Consider the following 13,187-nt stretch of genomic DNA (forward strand, 5'->3'; position numbering starts at 1 on the left):
GATTTCGATAGTCAGGCAGATGAAGTGCAGTGAACAGTTTGTGCCTGACCCCCTTCACCTTATACTGACTTAGATCAGAGCTAAGTGCTTCACTACAACCATCGGGCATATTCAGTAGCCAGTCTCCTCAAACCTCTGCAGCTCTTCCAACTTTAGACCAGAAGATATTGGAGCAGAATCAGGCCATTTGGCCTGTCGAATTCAATCATGGCTAGTAAGTTTCTCAATCCCATTCTCCCACTTTTTCCCTGTAACCCTTCATCTCTTTACCAATCAAATCAGCAGCATGGTGGCACAGTGGTTAGCACTGCTGCCTCACAGCGCCAGGGACCCGGATTCAATTCCAGCCTCAGGTCACTATCAGTATAAGGTGAAGGGGTCAGGCATTCTCCCCGTGTCTGCTGGGTTTCCTCCGGATGCTCCAGTTTCCTCCCACAATCTGAAAGGCGTGCTGGTTAGGTGAACAGGTGCCAGAGTGTGGCAACTAGAAGAATTTCACAGTAACTTTATTGCAGGGTTAATGTAAGCCTTATTTGTGACTAATAAATAAAGTTTACTTCAAATCAAGAATCTATCTAGCTCTGTCTTAAATGCACTTAATAACCTGGCCTCCAAAACCTTCCGTGGCAACGAATTCCATAGATTCACCACACTCTGGCTGAAGAAATTCTTCCTCATCTGGGTTCTAAAAGGTCATCGCTTTATTCTGAGGCTGTGCCCTTGGGTTCTAGTCTCTCCTACTAATGGAAACACCTTCCACACGTCTTTTATTACTCTGTAAGTTTCAGTGAGATGCCCCCTCATCCTTCTATTCTCTATCAAGTACAGACTTCACCTTAAATCAATTCAATGGAATACATCTGATGCCCATGATTTTTCTTCCATTTAGCACTGAGGCAACGCCCACCCACTTTATATATTTTAGCTCATCTCTAGTTTTGGATCATCTTCAAAAAAAAAACTCCTAAAGGCTTGAAAATCTCCCCCAAATTCAAGGCGGGATTTTGTGACCTCGCTCGGGCGAGATTGTAAAATCCCGTCCGAGGCCAGTGGAGATTTCCGCCCTGCGCGCCACGCCTGCCCTGATTCTGGGATGGGCGAAGCGATAAAATTCTGGCCATGGTGTTTACTGCACTGTCTCTCAATGCATCTCATTGTTTGATCGGTTTTTCAGGAAAGCAAAAAGAAAGAACATTATTTATCTCACATCTTTTATAATTTTAGGATGTTCTAAAGCACTTTGCAGCCAAAGGAAATATTTTTTGGAGTACAGTAACTGTTATAATGTAGGAAACATAGCAGCCAACTTGGCCCAATAAGCCTTCACAAACAGCAATGTGATCATGACAGATCATCTCACTTTGTGATGTTGCTGCAGGATAAATATTGTTCAGGACATTGGGGAGAACTTCCCTGCCCCTCTGCAAAACGATCTTCTTTCTAAAGAATTGTGAGGAAATGCAGGGCAGTCATCCTTCAGAGTCATCACAGTATGAGTCCATTCCAGTTCAGATGTGCTGACTTACATACAGGAACCACTGGACAGCGATCAAGAAAAGAAAGATTAACTAAGGAGGTTGAGGGGGATTTGATAGAGGTGTACAAGATTATGACAGGTTTGAATAAGGTGGACCAGGAAAACCTATTCCCAGTAGCCGAGAATACAAGGAGTGGCGGACACAGATTTAAGATTGGGGCGGCATGGTGGCACAGTGATTAGCACTGCCGCCTCACAGCGCCAGGGACCTGGGTTCGATTCCCAGCTTGGGCCACTGTCTGTGTGGAGTTTGCACCTTCTCCCTGTGTTGGTGTGGCATTCCTCATGGTGCTCTGGTTTCCCCCCACAGTGCAAAGATGTGCGGGTTAGGTGGATTAGCCATGCTAAATTGACCCTAGTGTCAGGGGGTTAGCAGCATAAATATGTGCGATTACGGAAATGGGGCCTGGGTGGGATTGTGGTTGATGCAGGCCCAATGGGCCAAATGGTCTCCTTCTGCACTGTAGGGATTCTATACCAAGGATCATTCTATACCAAGGTAAGAGATGGAGTGGGGTGTGAAGAGGATTTTCTTATACGCAGCGAGTGATAATGACCTGGAACTCAGTGCCCATGAGGAGAGTGGGGGTGGAAAGAATCAATGATCTCAGAAGGAAATTGAATGGGTATTTTAAGCAAATAGACGTGCAGGATCACAGGGGTCAAGTGGAGATGTGGAACTGACCGGATCGCTCCAATGGAGAGTGGACATGGATTCGAAGAGCTGAATGGCCTAGCTTTTATCCTCCTCCAGGTAATCGAGGCCAATTGTAATGTCTCCATCATAGCCCCGTTATGAATTCCATAGATAAAGCCTACATCTTTCTGTAAAACTTAGCACTGCAGTATGATCAAAATATGTGTGAAGAAATCACGGAATATTGCAGCACAAATTAGTCCATTTGGCCCATTCTGCCTTGCTAGCTCTTGAAAGTGCTGTCCAATTAGTCACACTTCCCCACCCTTTCCCCATAGTCCTGGAGATGATCAACTTATAGAGTCATAGAGGTTTACAGCATGGAAACAGGCCCTTCGGCCCAACTTGTATATGCTGTCCCTTTTCTTTAACCACCAAACTAGTTCCAATTGTCCACATCTGTCCCATATCCCTCTCTCCCCATCTTACCTCTGTAACTTGAGGGTGACAAATCCAAACACTTTTCTAGAGAGGTAGGAATGAATGGAGAGAAATAACAGGCTTAAAAAATTGCATCAAATCTCTTTCCTCTTCAGAAACAATACTTAACAGAAGACGCAGCTTTGATAGATTTCACTGCAGCCTGGAACACCTTCTTGGGTAGCCTGAGGTTAGTGGTCCCACTGTCCACGATGCTCTTGTCATAGTTGTACTGGAGAGAAGGTGAAACAGAGCAAAGACAATGAAGTTTCAGGGCCCAAATGCATAATGAGGGACATGCAAATGAGAACAGGTGACCAGTTCAGTTGGAAGATTCTGGAAATCATGCAACAGTGAGCTAGACAAGCAGTATATTGACACTGTTCAGCCCCTGTCATTACATCACAAACCACAATGCTGTAAAGAATTGATACACAATGTTATCACGTATTATTAATTCACTATGTCTTATTGAGAGTAACTCCAGTCAGGTCGTGTATGTTCCAGTCACTGTGTGGGAATTTCTCACCTCTTTACAATCCAGATTCAGGTCTTGTCCATTGACCTCAATCTTTACTATAATGACCTCATAGTACCACTCCTTCCTGATTGGTGTAAACCAGATGCTGCCCAAATACAAAGAAGAGTCGACTCCACCAATTATCTGCAACATGGGGAGAAAGGGAGAACGGGTCACAGATGAAGTCTCTTCTCTCAGTAACACACCAATGTTTTTACGTTAAGCAGCTCTGCAACCATCACTGGTAGCTACTTCATAAACTTTATTCCCTAAGATGGCTCATATGAGCCATATATATATACAGGAGTGGGCCATTCAGCCCCTGAGGTATGTCCCACCACGCAATCAGCTCATGGCTGATGTGTATCGTAACTCTATCTACTACATATAGGACAGATGTTTCCAACTTTCCTTCCTCTCTGGGTACCAGGTAAGGAATCCTGTATATGTTTAGCCCTGTAAGAAGTCTCACAACACCAGGCTGAAGTCCTCAAAAAGCGACTCACCTGATGAAGGGGCAGCGCTCCGAAAGCTCATCATTCCAAATAAACCTGTTGGACTTTTCACCGGGTGTTGTGAGACTTCTTACTGTGCCCATCCTAATCCAACGCCAGCATCTCCACATCATGTTCAACCCTATTTGCTTCAACCTATGCAAAGACTTCATTTTAAGATATTTCTGCCTCTACACAATTAAATTTAAATGGTAGACAATAGGGGTTAACTAACTCTGCTGAGCTGACCAATTGTAGCTAGATTGACTACATGTCGAATCAGAAGGCTAAAAATTGACTGCATTCCTGAAGGGTACACCATGCAGGCAAACACATTTCTCGTACAGCAGCTGCAAGGATTGTTTTTCTAGACAGAAACAACCTGTGAAAAAGCATTTCCAATAACAAGATAAGGGTTGAATTATATTTTGGAACTGTGTTGAGTTTCAATTCAATTCAGTTCAGCGTTTTTAAGTTCAGGTCAGTTCATACAGTTCAAGGGCCTGACTGTGAAGCCAGTCTCCAAGTTCCCTTTGTTTCCACCGTGTTAATTTTTTTTAAGTTCTGTTCAATAAAAGGAAACCATTTTAAAACTCATACCACTGCTGTCCCCTTGTCTCTTCAAACAAATGAATGGGCCCAACACTGGGCTAGTTGATCTCACTTGAGAAGTCTCACAATACCAGGTTAAAGTGCAGGTTTATTTGGAATCATGAGTTTTCGGAGCGCTGTTCCTTCATCAAGGATTGCAAGGGATATGGGCCTAGGGCAGGTACATGTGGTTAGGTACATGGAGTGCATTCGCCTGAGAAAGGAGCAGTGCTCTGAAAGCTTGTGATTCCAAATAAACCTATGGACTTTAACCAGATGTTGTGATACTTCTTACTGTGCCCACCCCAGTCCAACGCCAGTATCTCCACATCATGGATCTCACTTAAAGTGCAGAAAGGAGGTTAAAAATTGCCTTTTCTCCACCTTAGCTAGTGAGAGAAATCAGGGAGGCTAGACGGTGGAGGAACATAGGAACAGGAGGAGGCCATTCAGCCGCTTGAGTTCATTCTGTCATTCAATAAGATCGTGGCTGATCTCTGGCCTAACAGCACATACCTGCCCTGGGCCCATATCCCCTGATACCACTGCTCAATAAAAATATGTCTATCTCAGACTTAAGCCAATCAATTTTACCAGCACCACCGCACCTGAACCCCCAAATCTTACTGGACATCCAGTGAATTTAACTTTGTCTCTAGTTAGATAAAAGCAAATTAGTGTGGGTGCTGGAATCTGAAACCAAAATAGAAAATCTCAGCAGGGCTGACAGCATCTGTGGGAGAGAACAGAGCCAACGTCTCGAGTCACCCTGATGAAGGTTATCCAGACTCGGAACGTTGGCTCTGTTCTCTTTCCACCATGCTGTGATCTTCCGGCATTTTCTGTTTTTGTTGGTCTCTAGCTGGCAATGGTGAGTGAGGGGAGTCTCCTCACTCCAACACGTGTTCTTCATTGTGTTTAGGCTCATGGTTAGAAGAATGGTTGGACTGGACAGGATCATCAAGGACAGCTGTCATTAGCGACACGCATCCCAGTTAATGTTGCTTCCTTCAGGGGAAGAAATGATCTCAGAAATGGGAGCAGGTAGAGGCCCTAACTGCTCTCCAAAGCTCCTCCATCTTTTAACACGATTGTGGCTGATTTTCGAAACAGCTTTCCTGTCTAATCTCTATATTCCTCAATTTCCTTAGAGTTCAGAAATCCATCTATCTCAGCACTGCGTATATTCAACAACTCAGCAGCCACAGCTCTCTGGAGTAGAGAATTCCAAACATTAGTGGTGGCACGGTGGCGCAGTAGTTAGCACTGACGCCTCACAGCGCCAGGGACCTGGGTTCGATTCCCGGATTGGGTGACTGTGTGGAGTTTGCATGTTCTCCCTGTGTCTGCATGGGTTTCCTCCAGGTGCTCCGGTTTCCTCCCACACTCCAAAGATGTGCGGGTTAGGTGGATTGGCCATGCTAAATTGCTCTTTAGTGTCAAGGAGATTAACAGGGTAAATATGTGGGGTTACGGGGATGTCTGCGTGGGATTTGGACAAAAAAACAAAGAAAATTACAGCACAGGAACAGGCCCTTCAGCCCTCCAAGCCTGCACGACCATGCTGCCCATCTGAACTATAAACCCCCTACCCTTACTGGGAACCATATTCCGCTACTCTGGCGCTAGATTCTCCAGCCGGGGGGAGCAAACAGCAGCTCAGCACCTAAATCCTGTCAAGCCCAGGAAGAATCTGAAACAAGTCAATGAGATCACCTCCTACTCATCTAAACTCCAGAGACTATCGATCCATTCCGCTCAGCCTCTCCTTTTACTGCAGCAAACATTTGCTCAGATGTGTGTCTTGGAGAAACTGGCAGATGGAAGACAGTAAAATTTTTTAAAAATCTCTCGGCCTTCTTCATTGAAAGGTTACATTGAACTACATCACACTACGTTGAAATGATAACCTGCCTTTTCCTGTGAGATGTCAACTGGTTTCAATTCAAATTAACTGCACTTTTTTTGATAAATCTACAAAGCAGACTTGCATGTTTGACTTCTGCAATGCACACCACTAGCTGAAGACAGAACAAGAGTTCGGTAATGGAATTTAGACAGATGTGCCAAGCCCAAATTTTCCTATCGACCAGGACGAGACAAGCGGAAGTGTCTGTTTGCAGAATCTCTTGACTGTTCCTCAGGTTTTGTTTCTGCAATTGCTTCATTGACAAGCCCACGTCCTGTCAGGGAATCCAGGCGCTGATAAAAAAAACAAAACAAATGCTGGAAATACTCAACAGCTTCTGCAGAATCTGCGGTGAGGAACAGACTTAATGGCTGGAATTTTCCAGACCCTCCCACTGGCGGAATCTTCCAGTTCCGCCAAGTTGGATGGGAGTTTGAATGGCCAGCCACATCCGCGCGTGGCTGGAAAACCCCAAAGCTTCGGATCGATAAAACTTTATGAAGTTTATATTATTAGCGTCAGAAGTAGGCTTACATTAACACTGCAATGAAGTTACTGTGAAAATCCCCGAGTCGTCACACTCCGGCGCCTGTTCGGCTACACTGAGGGAGAATTTAGCACGACCAATGCACCTAACCAGCATGTCTTTCAGACTGTGGGAGGAAACCCAGAGCACCCAAAGGAAACCCACACAGACATGGGGAGAATGTACAGACTCCGCACAGACAGTCACCCAAACTGGGAATTGAACCAAGGTCCCTGGCGCTGTGAGGCAGCAGAGCTGACCACTGTGTGTAACCGAGAATAGTTCTGATGACAGATCATCTATCCGAAATATTAACTCAGTCTCCCCATGGATGCTGCCTGATCTGCTGAGAATTTCCAGCCCTCTTGTGCTCTTATTTCAGATTTCCAGCATTTGCAGTATATTGCTTCTAAAGTTTATTTATTAATCACAGGTAGGCTTACATTAACACTGCTATGAAGTTACTGTGAAATTCCCCTAGTCGCCACAGTCCGACGCCTATTCAGGTCAATGCATCTAACCAACACGTCTTTCCGGAAGCCGGAACACCTGAAGGAAACCCACGCAGACACGGGGAGAACATGCGAACTTCACGCAGACAGTGACCCAAACCAGGAATCGAACCCGGGTCTCTGGAGCTGTGAAGCAGCAGTGCTAACCACTGTGCTAACCATGCCACCCCTATAAACAAATGCAGTTACTGACCCCTCAACAGTTACCAACTTTTACACCATAGAAAGCATTCTTTCTGGTTGTATCACAGCTTGGTAGGATCCTGCTCTGCCTAAGACCGCAAAGACCTACAAAAGGTTGTGAATGTAGCCCAATCCATCACGCAAACCAGCCTCCAATCCATTGACTCCATCTACACTTCCCGCTGCTTTGGCAAAGCAGCCAAAATAATTAAGGACCCTGTGCACCCCGGACATTCTCCCTTCCACCTTCTTCCTTCGGGAAAAAGATACAGAAGTCTGAGGTCACATACCAATTGACTCAGGAACAGCTTCCTCCCTGCTGTCAGACTTTTGAATGGACTTACCCTGCATTAAGTTGATCTTTCTCTATAACCTAACACAATATTCTGGACTCACTTTTTTCCTTCTCTATGAATGGAATGCTTTATTCGTATAGCACGCAAGAAACAATACTTTTCACTGTATGTTAATACATGTGACAATGATAAATCAAATCAAATCAAATTTCAGGGTACATGAAGGAGTAAGGAAGATTTCTGATTTGAACAACTGACTGCAGATGCACTTGAAAGCCAGCGTGACTAAACCCGGGGAGGCGGAGGGGTGGGGGGAGAGGGGAGGGGTTTGGATGGGCGGTGACTGAGGGGGGAGTGAGGCTGGAAGTTACACTCACCATGCTGCCTCCCACAGATGACATGGAGTCTGAGTCGTTCAAGGAGAAGCCTGAACCACAAAGCTGTAGTGAGAAGATGTTGGGGACCTGGGTCTGCTTCACCAGCGAGTCGAAGAAGGGTTCCAAATTCTCATCGGGCTGTGGAGATAACAACAGGGAGGACGCGGTCAGGTGGTAACTCAGCAACCAGTCACATTCTTCCTTTCAAAGGAAACTCAGAGACACCAAAGTAAGCTTTAGACTGTTCAGACTGATCAGAAATGAAGAGGCAGACCTTCGCAATTCCCAAATTCTGCATTTAATAACACAGGAACAAAGGTAGGCCATTCAGCCCCTCAAATCTGTTCCACCATTCATATAAAGATCGAAAATAGAAACTCAAGATTAAAAAAAGGCACAAAAAATTAGCAAGCAAAGATTCATTGATTTTTCATATCAGCAACACATGAAGAGAAGAATTGAATCCCCATAGTGCAGAAGGAGGCCATTTGGTCCATCGAGTCTGCACCAAACACAATCCCACTCAGTACCTATCCCCTTAACTCCATGCATTTACCCAAGCTAGTCCCCCTGACACAAAGGGGCAATTTAGCATTGGCCAATCAACCTAACCTGCACATCTTTGGACTGTGGGAGGAAACCGGAGCACCCGGAGGAAACCCACACAGGCACGGAGAGAACGTGCAAGCTCCTCACAGACAGTGGCCCAAGGCTGGAATTGAACCAGGATTCCTGGCACTGTGAGGCAGCTGTGCTGATCACTGTGCCACCGTGGCACAACAGAGAGTGGGGATCTGTGAAATGAAAGGAATTTTGCTTGGGTCAGTAAAACAATCATCAGTTGGGAATATGATTTGCTGACACATGGGGACTCAAGCTTCCCATTTGGCAGAATTTTGGGAAATGTTTGTACCTGCCAACATCTCCCCTTTTATTTTGAACATATTTACCAGCTCTGGTTTGGTGGAATGGGTTGGATTTTAACTGTTCTGGACTGGTGAAATAGGTCAGAATCACAGAATCCTACCGTGTACAAGAGGCCTTTCGGCCCATCAAGTTAGATCTGAGAACTAAAAAAGACTGGATTTGCCATCGAAATATGTTTTCAACAAAAGCGTTGCCTTTTTAAACATGGCTGCTCAGACAGAAATGAGGAAGTTTTTGGGAGCAGGTCTGTGATGTCCATCTCCTGAGGAAAGGAACTGAGACAAAAATTTCTAAATTGTACTGAGGACTAGTCTGAAGGGAATAGCACTTTCTGGAACAGCGGTGGTAACATTAGATGGTTGCAAGAAATAGAACCAAAACTGCAAAACAAAAATACGCTCATGAAAATCAAAGCAAGGAGAAAAAGGAATTTAATCCCCAAAATCACTTACAACGTTGGATCAGATTTGGTTATGCTATAAATTATAAATATCAGCATTGAAGGTTCAGCTTTCTTTTTGTGTTATTCTTGGTGCAATCCTCAACCCACTCGCATTGACCCATTTAAAATGAACCAACTCAGCTTGGGTGAAAATGTGGAACACAAAATTGCTCATGAGTTACTGGCAATGGGCACGCTCACCTTGAAGGTCACAAGGGTGACGGGCAAAGTATTTAAGGTGAATGCGTTTGCGGCTATATTAAGGGCGTACAAACACATAGGCTGATATTTCACGACCGCATTTGGGCAAGGCTGGTAAAATCCTGCCTGAGACCAATGGAGAATTCCGTTCTGCGAACCACAGTAAAATTCCAGCTGTGGAGTCCCTATAGTGATGAGAGGGCCATTCAGCCCACTGTGTCTGCACTGACTGTGACAATAGTATCTTACCCAGGCTCTCTCCTCCCACCCACTTCTCATAACTCCACTCATCTACCATGGCAAATCCATCCAACCTACACATCTTTGGACAGTACTCCATACCAACAGTGCTGATGGAGGCCATTTGACCCATCAAGTCTGCACTGACTCTCTGACAAGAGTATCTTACCCTGCCCTCTCCCTGTAACTCCGCTAATCCCCCTAATTTACACCTCTTGGGACACCAAGGCACAATTTAGCAATTTAGGCCAATCCACCTAACCAGCAAGTTTTTCGGACAGTGGGAGGAAACTGGAGAACCCGGTGGAAACCCAGGTAGACACGGGGAGAACATGCAAACTCCATATACACAGACACGCAAGGCCGGAATTAACCCAGGTCCCTGGCACTGTGAGGCAGCAGTGCTAACTACTGTGCCATTCTGCCACCACAGGAATTTAACCCGCCAGTGTCAGAAATTTATTTTTCAATCAGACATCATAAGAATGATTAGAAGAATCAGCTAAGAGAACTGACCAAGTCTATGGGTGTAGAATGAACATGAAATGAGGGTTCTGGACCAGTTCTCCAAGGTACACTAGGAAGCCAGACTAGACTCCAACAATATTTCCCTTTTGGCATCAACGTGAGGATTGGACCTTTCTTTCCAGAAATGATTCCACTGAAAAGAAGTGATTTTTTACAGTGAAACAAGCTTTATTTTAATAATGCACTTTAAATATAATGCTAACAAATGAAGCAGCTTAACCATTAACAGTTGAACAATATTTAAAAATGAAAGGAAACAACTTTACTTTCGAGCTTATCACTATGTCAGTTCCAAATAAGCCACATTTATGCATAGATTAAACACACTGTTAAATAGTTAGCAAACCCAGACATACTTGCTTTAACATCCGTGAACAGTCTTGGAGCTTTCAGAGAGGACCAGAGTTCCAGAAACTTGCAATCTCCTTCTAACTTCAACCAGGCTGCAACTCACTGCTTTCTGCAAAAGCCTGTTTTCCTCCCTGCTACAGACCCAGCTCTGCACATTGATCACATCATCGCATGACCCTGTCAATCACTCCAGTCAGAATAAAGGGACAGACAGAAATCAGCAGATGTGGCAACCCTGTACGTGGGTAATGGTCAATAAAATGACTTGTGGATCACACGCAGAATCCGGATGGGCTACATGTGGCCCCCCCATCAGGCCATAAGTTGCCCACCACTGTACTCCATCATGAACTCTATTAACTCTTAACTCTGGGTGGCACAGTGGCACAATGGTTAGCACTGCTGCCTCACAGCGCCAGGGCCCCGGGTTCAATACTGGCCTTGGGTGACTGTCTGTGTATGCATGTTCTCCCCATATCTGCGTGGGTTTCCTCCAGGTGTTCCGGTTTCCTTCCACAGTCCAAAGATGTGCGGGTTAGGTTGACCAGCCATGCTACATTGCCCCCTAGTGTCAGGGAGACTAGCAGGATAAAAATGTGGGGCTACGGGAATAGGGCCTGAGAGGGATTGTGGTCGGTGCAGACTTGATGGACCAAATAGAAACCCTATGGTGAAGAAGGAGGCTATGATTCTACGATAAGATTCACATGCATTGGGGCATATTTGGGCATTTCATTCTCCAAAAACAAAATTAAATGTAACTCGATAATATCCTTCCATCCCCTACAACCATAAGCACTGTCAGCCTCTGCTCCCACTGACAAACTGAGGAGGTATTTGTATTTGACGTGTGATTTTAGTTAGGATAAAAACAGTGTGAAACGCTCTTAGCCAACTGCACATCTGAATAAATTTCACTCCTTCTGTCAAGGAAGAGAGATGATCAACGTGGGTAACTGATTAAACTTATCAATATCATCAGTTTAAAACAAAGTCTATTGTTTTCTTTCCATATTTAAGTAAATCAAGAAAAATTAATTGAAATGTTAACATAATTATCAAAATTATTAATTTATTTGATTGCTGATACTCTCACGTAAACCTTTGAAGAATTTGGTAATGTTAACAGCTCATCAACAATTTTCATTCACTGTTTGACTGTTGACTTCAAAGAAGTATCTATTACATAAACTTGGCATCAATCCAGTTCCGCTTAAATTTTAGCTTCAGATTTCGATTCTAAAGCTACATGGAACATTTCCATTAACGTTGTATTGTGAAGGTTCTTTCTTCCAAAGGGCTTTCTTTTTAATTCATTCACGGCATGTGGGTGTTGCTTGCAAGGCCAGCATTTTTTTTTAAATCTTTTGGAATATGTAGGCACCGCTGAATAGGCCAGCACTTATTACCCGTCCCTAAATGCCCTTAAGTAGGTGATGGTGAGTTGCCTTCTGGAGCCCATGAGGTGTAGGTACACCCGTAGGCTGTTGGAAGGCAGTTCCAGGATTTTGACCCAGACTGGCACAATGGCACAGTGGTTCGCACTGCTGCCTCACAGCGCCAGGGACCCGGGTTCGATTCCCATATTGGGACACTGTCTGTGCGGAGTCTGCACATTCTCCCCATGTCTGTGTGGGTTTTCCCTGAGTGCTCCAGTTTCCTCCCAAAGATGTGCAGGTTAGGTGGATTGCCCATGGTAAATTGTCCATAACTGTCAGGGAGATTAGCAGGGTAAATATATGGAGTTACTGGGATAGGGCCAGGGTGGGATCGTTGTCAGTGCAGGCTTGATGGGCCGAGTGGCCTCCTTCCGTACTGTAGGGATTCTATGACAGGGAAGGAATGACAATATATTTTCGAGTCAGGGTGGTGAGTGACTTGGAAGGAAACTTTCAGGTGGTGTTGTATCTGCTGCCCTTCTAGAAGGAAATTGTGGTGGGTTTGGAAGCTGCTGTTGAAGGAACCTTGGTGAGTTGCTGCAGTGCATTTGGTGGATGGTCACACTGCTTCCGCTGTGCATCGATGATGGAGGGTGTGAATGTTTGGATGGTGTGCTAATGAAGTGAGCTGCTTTGTTCTGGATGGTGTCAAGCTCCTTGAGTGTTGTTGGAATTCCACTCATCTCGGCAAGGGGAAAGTATGCCAGCACACTTTCCTGTGCCTTGTAGATGGTGGACAGGCTTTGGGAGTCAGGGGGTGAGTTACTCGCCCCAGGATTCCCTGCCTCTGGCCTGCCCTGGTAACCACAGTATTTACATAGCTGGAACTGTTCAGTTTCTGGTCAATGGTAACCCACGTTTATTGTCCATCCTTAATTGCCCTTGAGAAGCTGATGGTGAGACACCTTCTTGAAGTGTTGCAGTCTGGGTGGTGTAGTTACAACCACAGTACAGTTATCAAGGGGGGGATTCCAGGATTTTGATCCAGCGATGATGA

General features: G+C 45.0%; 1 protein-coding gene across 2 annotated transcripts in view; it reads right to left on the bottom strand.

Moving 5' to 3' along the window:
- The window catches only part of bace1 (beta-secretase 1), a 136,569-nt gene that overhangs the window by 13,658 nt on the left and 109,724 nt on the right, over positions 1–13,187 (bottom strand). The window contains exons 4-6 of one of the 2 annotated variants that reach the window (XM_080214731.1): positions 8,063–8,200; positions 3,184–3,318; positions 2,785–2,886 (exon numbers count right to left, since the gene is read on the bottom strand). In XM_080214731.1, the coding sequence (XP_080070857.1) occupies positions 2,785–2,886; positions 3,184–3,318; positions 8,063–8,200 (375 nt within the window). The remainder of the gene's footprint in view (positions 1–2,784; positions 2,887–3,183; positions 3,319–8,062; positions 8,201–13,187) is intronic. The other variant, XM_080214732.1, reaches the window with a different exon arrangement.

The sequence above is a fragment of the Carcharhinus amblyrhynchos genome, chromosome 29, assembly GCF_965287045.1.
Source record: "Carcharhinus amblyrhynchos chromosome 29, sCarAmb.v2.hapA, whole genome shotgun sequence".
NCBI lineage: Eukaryota > Metazoa > Chordata > Chondrichthyes > Carcharhiniformes > Carcharhinidae > Carcharhinus > Carcharhinus amblyrhynchos.